The sequence below is a fragment of the Anas acuta genome, chromosome 23 (assembly GCF_963932015.1).
Source record: "Anas acuta chromosome 23, bAnaAcu1.1, whole genome shotgun sequence".
In the NCBI taxonomy this organism is placed as follows: Eukaryota; Metazoa; Chordata; class Aves; order Anseriformes; family Anatidae; genus Anas; species Anas acuta.
In genome coordinates this window covers 4,050,831-4,067,642 of record NC_089001.1, presented here as the reverse complement: position 1 = coordinate 4,067,642, position 16,812 = coordinate 4,050,831, and the positions used below count along the sequence as shown (strand labels likewise).

At 42.2% G+C, this 16,812-nt stretch overlaps 2 protein-coding genes across 5 annotated transcripts in view; one reads left to right on the top strand and one right to left on the bottom strand.

The window, feature by feature from the left end:
* Positions 1-2,566: 2,566 nt before the first annotated feature.
* LOC137843608 (uncharacterized) lies at positions 2,567-7,984 on the bottom strand. Its single transcript, XM_068659050.1, has 8 exons — positions 7,843-7,984; positions 6,656-6,789; positions 6,202-6,384; positions 5,821-5,941; positions 4,921-5,034; positions 3,866-4,034; positions 2,733-2,895; positions 2,567-2,590 (listed from the first exon to the last, which is right to left on the bottom strand). The coding sequence occupies exons 1-8, from the start codon at positions 7,982-7,984 to the stop codon at positions 2,567-2,569; spliced, it is 1,050 nt and encodes a 349-aa protein (XP_068515151.1).
* Positions 4,642-16,812, top strand: part of POU2AF1 (POU class 2 homeobox associating factor 1) — a 79,109-nt gene continuing 66,938 nt past the window's right edge. For 2 of the 4 annotated variants that reach the window (XM_068659214.1, XM_068659212.1), the window contains exons 1-2: positions 4,643-4,793; positions 7,884-8,080. The gene's annotated coding sequence lies outside the window, so the exon portion shown is untranslated. Of the gene's footprint in view, positions 4,799-7,883; positions 8,081-16,812 lie in introns of all 4 variants that reach the window. The other 2 variants (XM_068659215.1, XM_068659213.1) reach the window with 2 other exon arrangements.

The following is a 16,812-nucleotide window of genomic DNA, read 5'->3' as shown; positions in this document are numbered from 1 at the left end:
AGCAGAGAGACAAAGGCTCCCAAACGAAGAGCTGGGACGTATAGATCCATCAGGCAGATCAAGGAAAGAAAAAAGTGAGTAATCTTTCAAAGAGATATTCGTGTTAGCATGAAGCAACAGCAGCAACTTCAAATGCTTTAAGGGTGCGATGTAGCCTGTTGTTCACAGAGGAATGTTGTTGAGATACAACATATTTACAGTTCCAAAAGTGATGTTCTAAATGATTGTGGCCAAAACTGTGAAAGGAGACTACCATGGATGTCATTTGTTACTCCGTGTGTAAATAATGCTGAGCTGAGCCTTACCTGCTGTTTTGCTTTCATGTAATTCTCTGTCATTGTGCTCTCATAAGACTCCATCTCTTCAGGGATACCTGGCGTCATTATCCAAAGGTTTTTCAGTGAAGACATTTCATTCGTAAGGTTGCGATACATCATTTTCACCTTAGGCAAAGAAAAAAAAGTAGGACTATAAGATACGGTTTGAAGACAGTGAATTTTCCGTACATGCTTCTTCATGTAATGAGTTTTCAATACAAAACACATTCATGCTAGGTTTCCTGGACTGTGGTACAATGATCTCTTCATGCAACCTGTCTGCTAACCATGCTGTAATGCCAGCTCCCTCTGCTGTTCTTTAAACCACAAATGCAGTCAGATGAGTGGTACAGATAGATTCGTCATAGTTATTCTGTGGCTGTGAAATGTTATCCCATTGATATCAGCTGTGAGATTATTATAACATTCAAATGAGGAGACTCCATATCTGTGTAACTGCATATTCATTTATGTTTAGTTCTCCTTAATTTAATCTGCAGTTCTGAAATATTTGACCAGGTAATCTATATTATTTTCATTTTACAGGTGAAAAATAGAAGCTGGGAGATTAAGTCACTTTCTGAAAATGGTATCAGTGCAGAGCAGAACCATAAGGAAACCAAAATGTTTGCCTTCGGGTCAGTACTCCTCACACTATGTTATAAGGTATAAACAACACTATTAAGAATGTGGGTACATATATGTGTTTCATGTTCTGAAAATACTAAAGTTGAAATAAAGTACACACTTAACAGCCAAAGGCTAATGAAATAATGGGAACAGGCAAAGTTATGTGTTCTAGGCTTTTACCTCTTCTTTGAAATGGCCCAGTTTGGCTGTGACTGACTGTGACTGTCTCAGCAAAAGTTCAAAGAACACATTGGTATTAAAGGACTCGAGGTCTATCTCTTCTTCAGGTTCCCAAGTATCACTCTTTTTAAGGAAGCAGGCTGAAATGTGAATACTCATTTATTAATATTTTTACTTACAACTGTTTTTTGAATAAAGAACACACGCAGGTCACTAAATCTGGGGCCCACTGCATTGTTAGACATGGGATCATGGCTCCATTATATGCAAGTAACCAGGTAGACCCGCTGTTGTTTAACATTTTTGTTTTCTGACCTGTTCCATCAGTGCTGCAAGAGTCAGCATCCGTACTACCTTTGTTCTGCAGCCAGGGGTGACACTTTTTGATGGGAAAGACTGTTGATATGTTGGAAGAATATCTGTCTAGATTATACTTCAGCTGCTGCCTTCGAAACGGAGGACAGGCAGTGCCTTTCTGTGACCAGCTAAGCCCCTGACAAAAAAGCTGCAAAACACAAGAAAATTGAAGAAGTAAGTTCCTTGTCTTATTTTGACATGTTCTATTATGTGATTCACATGTTAGTCACTCAACAAGTAGGATGCATCATCACCTGTTAGGCAAAGACCCTGAGGATCTGTTTTCTAAGTACATCATTAGAGTGGTCTGTTCTAAGACAGAATTATTAATCTTAGCAGATGAGGCTGAAACCAAGGGGAAGGAAGTATAGTTATCTGTTGTTTGGATCTGCTGGAGGAATAAATCACATTTTACTATCATTACTTCAGTAGTCTGGTTGCAGAAAAAGCCTGCTGATTTCAGGACATACTAAAAATGTAAAAGAATGGCTGTTTGGGGGATTTGCAGTCTGAAGAACCATTTCATTTGTTTATTGTGAAATAGCACATCTCATCTCAGAAATGTTGTGGCCTTGGGGACTTTTGTCTGAATAAGTAGAGAAAAACAGAAAGCCACCTGAATGACGACTGAATAAACTCATTAATGATGGACAGTTCTTTGTGTGAGGTTTGTTGTGCAAGGTCTTGTAATATTCTTTTAAGAAGGTTTTTTTTGGTATCTACTACTTACTGTCAATGCCACACAGGTAATAAGCAATGTGAGAAGTCCTGTGATTACTCCAAAAACTGCTGTCCAGTCAGGTTTCAGTAGGAGGTCTTGTTTTTTTGCAATGCCCACCTGTACAGTGTATCTGGGAGTTGTGGGGAAGAACGGCCCCTCTTCATAACACTGTCCTCCAAGTGGCATGACCCTGATGTACTTAATGAAACGAGCATAAATAGAAATTCCACGTCAGTGCAAATGATTCAAATGCGCATGCTGATTTAAATCTGAGGTGTTATTTTGGTTCTTACACCAAGTTTAAGCTTTGCAGCTGTTGCACCATTTTGCAGTTACACACGTAATGCCCATGCATGCAAACTCACATGCTCAGTGTCATACTCACCTGTGCAGTACAAAGTACAAAAATGAAAAATCCTCATTCATATTTTTAATATTTCCTTTGATTCCAAGCCATCAAATGGATCATGAAATGCTTTGCCAAGGGGGACATTATAAATGCAAATAGAGGATTCCTTGATACAAACCATTTTTTTGTGCTGATTGCTGCTCAGTTGTAACACATAGGTACCAGGGTGCTGGAACTGGAAGAGGAAGAAGAGGATTTTTTGGGAGGCCTCTCTCACTTCCTCTGCGAGCCTTCGAAAATCCCCCCAGTCAAATTCAGCATTCGTGTTGTACAGGTTGTTTCTAGGAGAAAAAGTACAAAAGTCCATTCTTGTCACTAGGTTTTGTGTGTCTGTGTAGACTTATACCTACAGCAGAGCTTTGGCAAGGCATAGTTGCCACTTAGGGTTCATCCATGTCATTAAATAACTGAGATCAGCACGAGTTTAGGCGCTGGACCTCTAATTGTCCACACAGCGGCACTGTTAATTCAGCCCTACTTTGGTTTGGGCTGCTCGAACCAGTTCTCTATGTGATGTAGCAGGAATTAACCTTAAGCAGCATGGATGTTTATTTAGCAGTGAAGAAACAGTCAAACAGTCATGGGGACCCCTTGTAGGTGTTTAAACACCACAGATGCCAACACGGAATCCACGTGAAGGTTTTGTTATTCATTACGTGTCCCTTGTGTTACTTGGTGCTTTGAAGCTGGGTGAATGCCAGATATAAAATAGGCCATAGGGGAAGAAACCCACAGAAATAAAAGAAGCAAAGGCAGAGCTCCCCAGGCTTTCAGTGCAGTGGAAACTGCTTGTTTCCATTTGGGTTAGTTTACCAAAATCTAATCCTTAGCTCAGATAAGATCCTAAAACTCAATGACTATAGAAAAGGGAAGAGAACTCAGGATCAACTAGAGCAATTATACAGTATAAGCTAGTGAGAAGTCATCCTGCAAAGTGTTAACACGGATATGCCTTTTAATGGGTCAGAAATAGCTCCAGCAGGGCATCAAGAACAACATGTAAACGTTTATTTTTGCTTATTTTAATAAGTGAATGTTGCTTTCCTGAAGTCTTACACGCTGTTTCCTACTGTGCCACAGTGTCTTCTCTTTGAAAAAGACATTGAAGTATGCTTAATAATGAGACTTCTAGTCTTCCTAGTCACGTTTCCTCTTAGTTCTGTGTCGAGAGAAGTGAAAACTTCAGCCCGTTTGTCTGTAGCTTAAGCAAAAGTGCATTAGCTAAGTTCTGCATTCAGGCTTTGTACTTACACATCATAAACTGGGTAATGTTCCTTGGAGACAATGAACATGATGGTAACATTAGCATTAACGCATGTGGTAGGATTTAAGATGCCAGTAAATATGATTTTTGATGTGGAAGTTGAAGGTTTCAGGCTTTGTTCCATGGGAGATCTGGATTCTTCCTGGCTAGAGTTACCTGTAAAAGCACAGGTTTGGATCATTACCGATCATTTTCTGCCTACAGAACTGCTGCAGAATACAGCATTTCCTTTTTATATATTCATTTTTATGACTAAGCTTTATAGATGCAAGTCTGGCTTCCAGAGTAAGGCATACTGTCAAGACAGCACGTAAAAATGCAACTGGCATTTTCCTGACATGGGCTAATTTTGCACCACGTTTTCTTGTCTTTTTTCAATGGCTCTGCTGAAGCATGTCTAGTGAAGAAGTAGCACTTCTTGTAAAATCCTTTGTAAGGTATCTGTCTTCTTGTCTTTAGTCAGATTTGGCTTGGCTATGGATTTGAGGATATCTCTGGAGACACGGAGGAACTCAAGTCCTGCTCTCCAAGAGGAATGCGAGTGGAACTACTAAGGAAGTCATCTGAATTGCCCAAAGCTATGGAGACGGTGGCGTAAATTAGAATTGAGGAATGGAGCAGAAGCGTGGATCAGGATCTGAGGAGAGCTCCACCCTGCCAGTTGCTCCTGGGCGCTGTCCTCCCTGCAGCCCTGTGGATGTGGTGGAAGGCAGGGGGCTGCGTGCCAGGTGCTGTGCATTCAGTTGCCACACAGCTGTTCCTCCTTGCCCCTGGGGGAGAGACGGGGGCCAGGAGGAAGCAGCCTGTTGGCAGCTGGGAGTGCAGTGGCTCTGACTCGCAGTGCAGAGAAGTCGGAGCTTTTCCTTTCGCTTCCCTGTGCTTAGTGTGAACAGTTTCTCTGGGAGTTTAAGGATGGTAAGGTCTGTTTAACTGTTGCTATTTCCTATTTAGTTAAGTACTGGAGATGGTTGATGTGAGGAAGCAATTAAATCTTGGAGAATCTGTATTTAAATATATGCTCTGCAGCTTTCTGAGACCTTACCTGGAGCTGTTGCTGAGGAAGGCCAGTTTCTCTGTAGCGATGAAGCCTTGTTTAGCATGATGAAGTTGTGAAATAGCTGTGGGTCAGGATTATACACTCCTAAAAATCCTTTCCCTGAAGCAGTATAAAAAGTATTGGTCACTTCTGTTTTTCAACAAGTTGGACTTCTATTTTTCTTTTAGTTTATAGAGTATCAGCTCACCAACCCCCCAAATAAAGCCTACAGAACCTAAAACTAAACTGCATGCTTTTCAGTTCACTTTTCTTATTCTAGGGCAGTGCTTAAAAACACTTGGGCCTTATCCAAAGGCTTTAGGGTTTGTTTGGTGTTGCAAGACCTGTTCCTTAAGCAGCAACTGGTTTAACTTGGCTGAAGTCAATGAAACTGTACAAAGGTACCATGGGCAAACGATTGCATCCTATTGCTACTACTAAATTTTCATGTGGTTGTATAAATAGTGTTTATGGCTTTAGTTCTAGAATGCTAAAAAAAAAATAAAAAAATGTTTACCTACTTCTAATTCTATTTGGTAAATTCACATTAAAATCTGAAGCCCAAATGAAAATCTCTTCAGATAAAGGATGTGAGTCCCTTAACACATGAAGATATTGTTCATGTCTGTTTAGAAAATGGGAGTGGGAGGGAGTCTGAGTATCTGTACATTCCCAAAATATTGGAAATGTATAGAACTCGCATTAATGTTCTGGGACTGAGCGGGGTGAATTGTGCACAGAAGAGTGACTTAATATTACTTTATGCTATCACAGTGTATCAAGATTTTTTGTTTGCATTATAAATAATATGGAAATTGCAGTTATTTATAAAAAAAAAAAACATGTAATACCAAGCTATAACTCTACACCAGCTAACGCTATAGCTCTTGTTAGCCCTTCCCTTACCACTTGTTTTGACGATGTATGCTGAATGGGAATATTTGCTTTGTTCTGAAGTGCAGACATCTTTTAAAGGGAAATATGGTCCTAGTAGAACTGTTCCTAATTCTTCCAAGACAACGGCAACCTAAAAGAAAAAGGACTTGGAAAACATGGGATTTTTTCACACGGTTGCAATGTAAGGCCAGGTAGAAAAAAAAAATGCTCTGCGTATAATAGACTAGTGTCTGGGGTGGGGGGTTGTTTGTTGCTTTCTATAATCTTCAAAGGAAACAAACAAACAAACATGAGGCTTCTCTTTTGTTGAAAAATTGCTGAATTGCTGAAAAATGAAAATATAAATATAGCAAAAAATAGTAGATGGTGAAAATAACTCCAGCTTTTTACCTTGCTCCCGTTTCTGTAAGTGATAACGAGCTGAGGATTTTTCTTGGTACAAGTGACCCGCAGAGTCTCTCTTTGTTGTCTCCTACACTGCGAATTGCACACACTCTCCAGATCCTCAGCTTGACAGATGCAGAGGCCAAGAACCTTGTCATAGCCTTGATAATCCCTGGGGACAGTACAAACCTGCAGGGAAAAAAAAAAAAAAAAAGGAATGAAATAGCAGCTTAGAAGATAAATTAGAATACCTTAGAAGCCAGGTTTTCCTTGAGTGAAGGTGGAAATCTGGCTTCTTGTCTGGCTTCCTTTTTCAGTTTGAAGAAGCAGCAAAACCTCCTGTGAGAACACTAACACGCTTGGTTCTGCTGTCTGTGCTCAGTGAAGAAAGAGCTAGGGAGTTTGCTGTAGGGCAGTTTCTGCGTGTACCTTGGATTTAACTAGTGGAAAAAAGCTCTACCTTTTCTGAGCAATAATGAGCCCATTCTTTCTTGGTTAAACACTGTCCTTCCTGATTTCGAGAGGCTGTATCCCGACAGATATCATATGTTCGTTTGACACAGTGTCTTCCACCGTCGGAGGAGCTCTGATAACCTGGAGGGCATGTGCAGTGAGCATCACGGGCCTGGAAGAAAAACCAGATATTTATTTAGCAACCTGCAGTCCCATGCAGATGCTGTTCTGTACCTTGCCGCATTAGGCATTGCGCCTTATTTCACTGAGGTCAGATGAAACTTTCGTTTCATTTACTTCCCACAAAGGAGAAGGATCGGTGTAGCTCTAAAACTCAGAACGTGCGTAAATCTGGTGTGGTGTTTCCACACCGGTGGCTCAGTGTAATTGGAAATGAGACGTAGGACTGAAAGCTGCCAATGCTAAAGAGAGAGACACTGATTAGGGCAGTGCACATGAGGTAAGACAGGTGAAGATCAAAGTCTGAAGCAATGGGACATGTGTTAGGACTGAACTGCTCTTGCAGGACTGCTTCTGTACCTGAAACACCTGCCCTTTCCCAAGGCAGACGCATGTCTCTTGCCCTTCTGCAGGCTGCGCTGCCTCAGAGCCGCATGGAAGACATGCTTTTTGGCCAGGCATGGGATTAAAGAAATCCACAGGGCACGTCAAGCAGCTGGGTGATGTCCCGGCTCCTTCGGGACGGAAAGTACCTGGGGGACATGGGACTGGTGTGATGCTTCCTTCAGGGCAGAAAAAGCCTGTAGAGCAACAAAACCAAAACAAGCTGTCAATTTTTCTTATATAATGTGGCTATGCTGTGTAGATTAGATAGAGATGGTGTCTCTACAGTTTATATAAAGGATGGTTTATTCATGTCATAACACCAAAATCAGTTAAAGGAATGCTGCCTCATTTGAAAGTACTGCCAGTGTCAATATTGGTTTATTTTGCAGTACGAAAAGGAAGTCTTTGGATATGTGAATCTCGTATAATAACACTAAATGCTCTATACTTGTTGTTTAAGCCTACTTAACTTTTACAATACAAATTTCTGCAAGTCTCATCGATTATCTAAGGGTTCCTGCATCATTCAGTAAAATTAATGTCTGACTACAGTTTTTTGTTGAGCAGCATAGGATGGAAAAGCATCCTAAAGCAGCTAATAATCTTGGGTATATTATCTCCAAGTACCTGCTGGACAGATTGTCAGGTTCTGTTCTCTTCTGTTGCAGGGAATTCCACTTTGACAGTCCTCATGATCTGGAAGTCGTTGCTCCCCGTTGTCCCAAGCCAAACTTGAGAAAATGGTGAAAATGAAGAGGAAGAAGGCCATCCCATCCGCCTACTGTGCTGAATGCCATGAAGTGCCAAATGTGGGTACCAGAAAGGCATAGAGAGAGCTTTCTTTTCAGCCACTGAATATTTAATGGTGAGTGAAAGTTAAAACATGCTAATGTGTTGGTGTAAAATATTCATGGCAGCTGCTTAAGCCTATTGTGTTCCCCTGTGGTCATATAACAGAAGCTCTACTCTGTCCAATCTAAAGAATTTACATATGAAATACAAATGTTGCAGCACAGATAAATGCTTATCCAGGATTATAGACAATTTGTTGCTGTACTTCGTAATCTGAGCTGTTCAGGGTCCCTATAACAGCCGTGATGTGATGTTACAAATTCTATGAATCCTCATTTACCATAAGGAATCCTCAGTAAGTGTGGGATGTGCTGTGTTTGTTTTGGGGATAGGCTGAATAATTTATGAGTGTAAAACATAACCCCTGGTGAGCCATCGGTGCTTTCCAGTGTTTGTTATAGAAAACGTCATTATTTATGGTTATTTTGTCCCCTGTTTTCCAACATCTGTGGCAGACTCTAGAACACAGTTTGGGGACCTGGTTTAGCACACCCTCTGCTTTCCCATTTTTCATGGGGTGTGGTGTCAAAGGCTGCAGCACTGCTGAGTGGCTCTGGAGCAGTGGCACAGGAGCAGGAGGCGTGTGTGCTGGTACAGAGCTCTGTGCCCCATGGCAGGGGATAACAGGGTGCTTGCTGCCACCAGATTGCTGCTCAGCACCGATGTGGGTCCCTGTACTCAGCAGGTGCCTGGGCACCAGTAGGCAAGGAGCCAAAATCAAGGGGGTTCCTTCTCCATGGAGATGTCATATGTCTAGCAGAGACCTCTGTTTTCTTGTGAAATAACTATGGAAAATCATTTCTGGATGGTATCTCCCGTTGCTCTCCTCTGCTTGTACCTTTTGTGGTGGTATTTAATGCCCACGTGTTTGTGAAGGTTGTTTCCCACAACTACTAGTTCAAAGAGGCTCACCTTTTTAGGGACATGGTAAAAAAAAAAGTATTTTCCAGATACATTTTTGAAAGGCAATCATTGTACTATCGGATAGGCAGCCTGGAAAAAAATGAGGGTGGGGAGGAGTGCATTCAGGTAGAGGAGATTTCTTTTTTTTTTTTTTTTTTTTTTTTTTTTTTTTTTTTTTTTTTTTTTTTTTTCCCAAAGTTAGGAATGGATCTTAATTGGCAACATGCAGCTTGCCAGTTGTTGGTGGTACTGCTGTGCCAATCTGATTTTACAATGAAAGGATTAGTTGGTATTCACGTTTTTATACACAGTAATGGCTGAAGTCCCCAGCCAAACATTGTGCTTTATAGGAGGATGTGCAATAGAATATCTTAAATATTTTGGTTTTTAACATAAGACTTAATTAGATCTGAACTGCCTGCATTTTAAATTACAGACCAAAGTGTTTCCTCTCAGTGGCTGCCTAATGCTGGAAATGCCTAAACTCACCTCCTTGTTTGAGTTTGCATTCCCCAAGCACAGAGATCTGTCTCTGAGCATGCCTGGAATTGTCCCCATTGGAGAAATCCTGTGCATAGGTCCTGCCTGAAACAGACTGGAATGCAGGAACTAGCTTTGCTTCTGCCGATTCTGTCCCCTGCAGGGCTTTGCCTTGGTGCTTAGTCTCAGAGCACACCTAGTGAGTTCTGGGAATTGCCAAATTAAACACAGCTATTTCTCCTCCTCCTCCTTTTTTCCTTAACCCCAGATAGAGCCAGAGCCATCTCCCAGCCAACATCTGCAGAGCTGGCACGTTCACACAGAAATATGCTTTCAGTTCCTTTCTTTTCCAGAGGTTTCAGTCCACATCTCTTACCTCGCAGGCAAGCGTGCTGCTGTCCGTATCTCTGAGCAGAGGGAGGAGAGGAAAAGGGGGAGCAGAGAGGAACAACCTGATGGCACTGCTCTGTTCAGCTGGAGCTGTACAGCTCCTAATTCTAGAGAAAGCGATGAGTGGTTAAACATTCAGCTCCTCCTTTTCAACAGTACTTCTATTTTCCAACCAGCTGCTACATAGCTCTGTGTTCCTTTGCAAGTTCTGGTGCAGAAATACTTTCCAGGGAAGGTTAATTTGGACGGGCTTCCCAGTCCTGGATCAGACAGAGCTCTGCCCCAGGCATGCAGCATGCACAGTGGTGTGGAAATGACACCAGGGACTCCCTGAGATGTCAGGATGCATAGACAACACGAGAAGTTAGCAGCTTTCCTTCATACAGGAAGCATTTTATCTAACTGCTGTTTGCTGTACAAACTGGTGTGCGGTGGTGATGGGTCTTGAACAAGGAAATGGCTTGCCATAGCGTTTTCCCTGTTGAGTCTTAGGGTGGTAATTGGTGCTGCTATCAGCTACGCCACTTCCCTTTTCCACAGAACTGATCCGTGATGTTGCTCTCTATGTCAAGCTGTCATTTTCCTGGCGGGGACTTGAATTTAACATCCTCATAAAATGCTTCGTGACTGTAATCGAGAGCAATAGCTAGTACCTGAGTCATTGCAAGGCCTGTCTGACTTGGTGACAAAGGCATGTAACTTTTTAGTTCTTGTCTGTCTTAAGTTTTCAGTTCAGCAAAAGGACACACACACACACAAAAAAAAAAAAAAAAAAAAGAGGGAGAGGCTGAGTACAATCCCCTTTTTCCCATTGAATTCTTAAAGAAGATAAAAAGAGGGCAGGCTTATTGGATGAATAAGACTAAAAGCCTATTATTGAAGACAGAAGTGAGAGATTTCACACCTCAAATACTGCCTGAGGGAGGGCAAAGTGTTCTTCTCTGGAATGGGACTCACCATACCTGATGAACAAGCAGGTGCTTTGCTTTGCTTTGCTTTTTCTTTTTTTTCATCTTCACCTCATGTAAGTATTTTGGTTAGGAGTGCTGTTTTCTTCCCTTCATTGAACATAATCACTGGTGTTTCCAGTGCACACCACGCTAGATTTGTGCTACAAACTTCACGTTATCCTTAGCAATTTTCTTTCTGATCACTGGGATTTGAGAAATCATTGTTATTTTGATGACATGACATCTGAACAAGCAGGTACCAATGCATTTATAATACTATAGTAAGCCAGTCAAGCAATTTTTTTTTTCCTGTTAAATTGAATAAAGGCTTCTAAATAAAGGGAAGGTTATGTTAACACGGACACAGGTGGTGTGTATTCTTTGGAAAATATTTGACCAACCTGGTCCGTAGTTGTACCATGTTATTATATTTCAGCATAAACTTTATTCTCCGGATAATGCTTACTGTGTAGCCTTTGACTCTCCTAAAGAAGGCCGCTTGCTTTTAGGTAATACTTGCTTTACAATCATATGGCTTTTCTTAAGAGAAGCTCATGCGAAAGCTGACATGGTTTTAAAGCCTTCCAGTGAAAGGCTGGGCTTTCACAAATTTACCTTGGGACAAAGCCAAGGCGATTTTGATGGTTCTTAGTCACATTACCCATGAGTGACTCTTGAGGATCACTATTCTCAGAACCGCGATGTACCTTGAACTGCACCATTTAGCAAAGACTGAGGACATGGTGACAAAAGTGGGATATTTCTTGTCCTCCCTTTCAGTTTCACAGGTGGCTGAGCTGCAAGGGGAGGCTGAAGGTAATTTTCTGCCCAACCTGAGGGCTTACAACTGGCTCCTGCCAACATCCTCCCTGACTGGAGCAGTAGGTCACGGGTCAGATCGTAGTCACATATTACACTCATAAATTTATTAGGGCAACACAACGTGTATTTATTTTCCCAGGCTTGTGTGTGTGGTGGTTTTTGGTTTTTGTTTTGTCTACAAGGTACCTAACCCGTGCAGAAGAGAAAGGAGTCTTCTTCCACACAGAATACAAACACGATCGCGTAACCTGGAGCTTCCCAGGGTTATTTGTCATCATCATCATAAAAACAAACAACACCCATTAAATTGCGGTGGTGAAAGTGACCAAATGTGAAAGATTCTCATTTATTTTCCTTCCTGTTTCCATGGCTTAAGATTCATTTCTCTTCATTTTGCAGCACTTACTGCTGTTCTAATTCATTCTTCTGTGGGAATCAAATGAACGTAAGGCTTCTGGCACTTGGGACTTGATTGCTGTGCTAGAAAACAGAACACCTGAAGACTGCTTGTTCTGAGATAATGCTGAAAAGCTCACTGTACCACAACTGAAATTCAAGTTAACGAGGTTTATTGGCAAAAGAGAGACCAGATTTCTCAGATTCTGGGGACAATGCAGAGAAATTGCGGGTTTCGTTTTACTTTTTAATTGTATTTTTTTTTTGGTAACAGCAGTGTTTTATATCTAGATGGATTCAAAGGACATAATTTGGACAACATATATGAACATCTTTGCAGCTGAGCTCTAATTCTGGGTGAGGAGGCAATGTATGGAATACAGCAGTCCATAGCTTTTGTTTCCTCGGGAAAGCTTTATTTCATCCGTAAGAGAATGTAGCTGAGGCTTTAGTAGTAAACAGATGAGTAGGAAATATTGTAGGAAAAAAATACTGTAGGAAATAGGCTACTATGAACACAAAGTAAAATTCCACTACCAAAATGACCTCCCTAACATACATAAATATCATCACGATGGACTTTAGCAATGTACGTGTTTCACCTTAGCAAACAGGCTTTGGCTGCGAACTCGAAGAACTGCTGGGTTCTGCAGAAGCTTATCTTGTATTATATCAGAAAAGAGATTGCCTTTGTGTGTGAGTAATAATTCCAGTGAAATGGAAAGGTCGTGTTAACTAGGACTCAAAACATGCACACCTTGGAACCTGTACAAAATGAAATAAGAAACTAAAACCATTTCAAATCCTAGCAGAATAATTTCAATTCCCTGGTATTTCTTAGAGCCTTTCTAGCTGGCAGAGACTTCTTAATTGAGATGTGTTTTCACAACAGCCTGAGCAGAACTGTGAATACACCTCTTAAGTTCTGTTCTCTAAAAAAGCTTTATGGAAGTGGCAGAGTAAGATGCGAAGAAGTCCCGCAAGGACAGTGAAAGCTGAAGTTGTAAGGGGACTGTGTTTTGTGGACTGTAAAATGCCTTGTTAAGTCTCATTGCTTGTGAGGCTGGAATTTTATTTTTGGGGGCCTTGGTGTGGACCTTTAAAGCAGGTTGTTCTGTGTTTCCATGCTGCTGGTGTCCAGCTCTTTGTGAATAGTTTTCTAGAAGCAATTGTGAAGGATTAAGAAGCAGCAAATGGATCTGTAGGGTTTTATTTAAAATGAAGCAAACCCAAACCAATTTTACTGTTTGTAATCTGCCACTATGTTTTTGTATTAATTCATGCTGTGTGTTTACCTTTAGATCTGGAGTGAGTATTTATTCTGGCTTACACAGTAACCCTCAGGTAATGGTATTGTGATTTCTGCATGTACTTATTACACCACACAGAATTCAATATTTGTCTTTGGCGATCTTGTTTTGTTCCAAAAAATGAGATTACTTGTAAACTTATTGGGCCAGTGATGATGTATAGAGATGACAAATGGAGATAATTAATAGCTGGGACCTCCCTAGACAGGCTTCTCATGGGTATAGAGAGCAGTGAAGTATGGCCAAGTGCGGAGCACAGCAGTGCCTGGGGCCTTTCTGATAACTGGTTAACATCTTAGGTTTTTACTCCCAACAAATGATGTTTTATCCACTGATTACTAATCTCTTGCTGCTACACCAAGTGAACCCTGAAACTGCACCACTGAAATAAAGGCAAAGTGGCTTCAAAGCAGACGACAAGTAAAAAATGGTAGCCTGGATAGCAGGAATAATCGTTGTGTCTTGAGCATGGCAGGGAGCTCAGCAGGAATCTCCTTCCCCTCATCATCTTTCTTCAGGAAAAACCTTTCCTGATAATCTGAATCTCAACTTCTTCCTCCTCCTGGAAACTGTGTGGGATGAAGGATGGGGGAAAAAAGGCAGGATACTGATTGTGCAGTGCTTGAGGGCACAGATGCTCTGGGGCTGGCTCCGTGTACAGGCAGGGATGCCCGAACCTCTAACCCACTTAGGTTGTCTGGGGACAGGAGGGACTTCTCGCTGATCCTGCAAGCTGTGGGATGCTGAGCTGCACAGCATGCTCCTCCTTGGGAGAAGGAAAGCTTCTGGGTGACCAGGCTGATGAAGGGTGCTGCAGCTCTTGGGGTGTGTGTGGCTGGGGCTGTGTGGGTCACAGCGATTACTGCAGCTTGGGAGCTCTGTCTGGGATGAGTGGGAGCCCGTGTCCTGACCTCTTTCCTTTTCCTGCCTCTCCCCACTGTGATTCCTCTTCACAGCAACTGAGACACGCGATTTTCAGTCGCTGGGACTCCCTTTTCTGCATCTATTTCATTTGTCCTGTTCAGCGCCGCTGCAGAAACTTGTCTTGTTTTGAATTGAATCGTTTGGTTTCCAAGTTTCTCCAGCCACAAACAAAGCAGGAAAAATAAAACTTGATGGGTGAGACTGCTCTAAAAGAATCTGAATCAGCCAAGAGCTCAGCCTCTCCCTCTTGCTTGGCTCAGAAACTTGGCTCCTCCAGCTCTGCTTGCAATTCAGCCTAGTTTTCATCACGTGGAGGGAGAGATGTGGAGTTGTGGGAAATGGGATGCAGGGTGGCGTAGAGGAAGTGTCAGTGTTTTTTGACTAGCAGCTGTTGATTCGTATTCTCACAGAGCTGTGGGAGGGCTTTCTTCAGAGTCTTCCACCCCACCACCCCCAACTTTTTTTTTTTTTTTTTTTTTTTTTTGTCTTGAAGCTTAAATTCTTGCTGTGAGTGTAGCTGGGATTTTATTTTCTAATGCAATTGTCTTTGTGTGTGTTATTTGCAATCACGGCATTGTTCTGTATCTGACATTACCTATTTTAGCAGGCAGTAGTCTGTGCTTCTCAGTTACGTTTTCAGGCTCTGGGAGATAATAGCTTGCTTTTGCAATATCTAGCACCCTTAGGGATCCTTCGAAGCAGTGGTTATGGTTATGCTGCAAAGCATGATTTCAAGGCCATGTTTGGGAGGATAAAAACAGAACAGGAGATGGCTTTTCTGCTATGGTCCATCTTGGTGTGACACCACGCTAGGGCAGTAGGTCAGAAAGCAGCCAGATTCCTCCAGATTGGGATTCCCTTATGTCAGAAAGAATTTATTCATGTCCCATTTAGTGTAACTAGTGGGAAAGGAGAATATTTGAGCATTCATGTCATCACTAGCTACTGAAAGCAGCTCCCAGAAGAGCCATTTGCCTAACGCACCTTCCAGAGTTAATGGTCTGTAACACGCTCTCTTGCTGACTGCAGAATTCAGTGCTGCTGAAAATCTGGGCCAGGTTCTCTGCTGCGCTCCCCTTTTTGTGTTGTTTCTGCTAGTTCAACGTGCATTATACCTAAAAGAGCTTCCATCTGTCCGCAGTGCAATTTCATGTTCATAAAATACCTTCCCTAATCTTTTCATCTTTTGCAAATGCTTTCTGCCACCTCTGCAATTTATTTTGTGTATGTTTCGTAGACGTATACAAGCTGCTTGGTAGCAAAGCTTGTACTTTTTTCACAGCATTTTATAGTGGTCTGTAAGTACTTGTGTGGCTGATAGCTTCTGAAAACTGCTGGAACTTGATCTGTGTGCACCGAAATCGCTGTCAGTAGAGTTCCTTGACTTACTATCCAAGGCTTTTGTTTTCAGGACTTAGGACTGTGGCAGCAGCACCCAAGCACCTGCAATAGTGTTGTTTCCTGTGGGACCTGAAGATGTTGGTTTTGTGGGAGAAAGGAGTAATCTGCAGCCAGAGCCCTGCTGAGGTAACACCTAGGATATAGTTCCTGTTCCCTTGCCTCCGGATGTTGTAACAATGCACTTGTTCATCTTTGCTGTAACTTGCAACTTGTCTTCGAGGTAACTTCAGCTTTCAGGGCTCTGGCTCAGATACCTCTTTTTCACTCAGGCCTGGATGGATATTCTTAGAGATAGAAGCCTGGGGAATCGATGTGAATTTCTGTAGGATTCTGTACATCCTATGTTGATGTCTGACAGGCCATGGTTGCTCTGTCACTCACTTTTAAGTGCAGGGAGTGTGGCCTTGCAATTAGCACTGGTGGTGAGTATGCGCAGTGCACATCAGAGAGCCCTGTCAGTAATGTCTAGCTTCTCTTCTTGTCAGGACCTTCAAGCCATTGCAAATCTACTGCACATCTCTTGAATTTCTTCTTTCTGGATCAGGAACATCCCTGAGAACTGCTGCAAGTACTGGCTCTGCTCTATTTTATTACTTATTTTTATCTTTCTGTGCTGAATTGCTGCTAATTCAGCGGCAAAGCTCCTACACTGCACTTAAAAATAATTAGGTGTGACGGTGCTCATGTAACTTCAAAGGAGCAGGGAACCTAAACAACCACACCAGCCGGTGAGTGACACTCGGTTTGTAATGCTGGATGAGAAGGGAGGTGAAGAAGCGAAGCAGCTCCTCTAAGTATGGCCTGTGCCACAGTTCAAAGGCATGACCACAGCTTGTGGGAGCACACAGGAGCTGCCTGGGAATGAATTAGCTGGAGGACTCACACTGCAAAAACCAGGAGGTTGCTTTTTGGACTTGAGTGACCTGAAACCTTGTAGGCACCAGAACTGATCATGGAAAATAGTTTCTGGTGGTAACGAGGATTTCGTGGGGCTATGACCAGAACTGGAGGCTGGTGTTCACGCGTGCCTTTTCCAAACCTCGTGTTAAAGACAGCTGTGGGTGAAGCCTTTAAGGATTCTGAGTATTGTAAAATGTTTTGCTAAGACCTTGTTACTGCTGCTAACAGCTTTCAGCCGGGACTGTCTAAAGAGATTTGTGGGCAGCCTT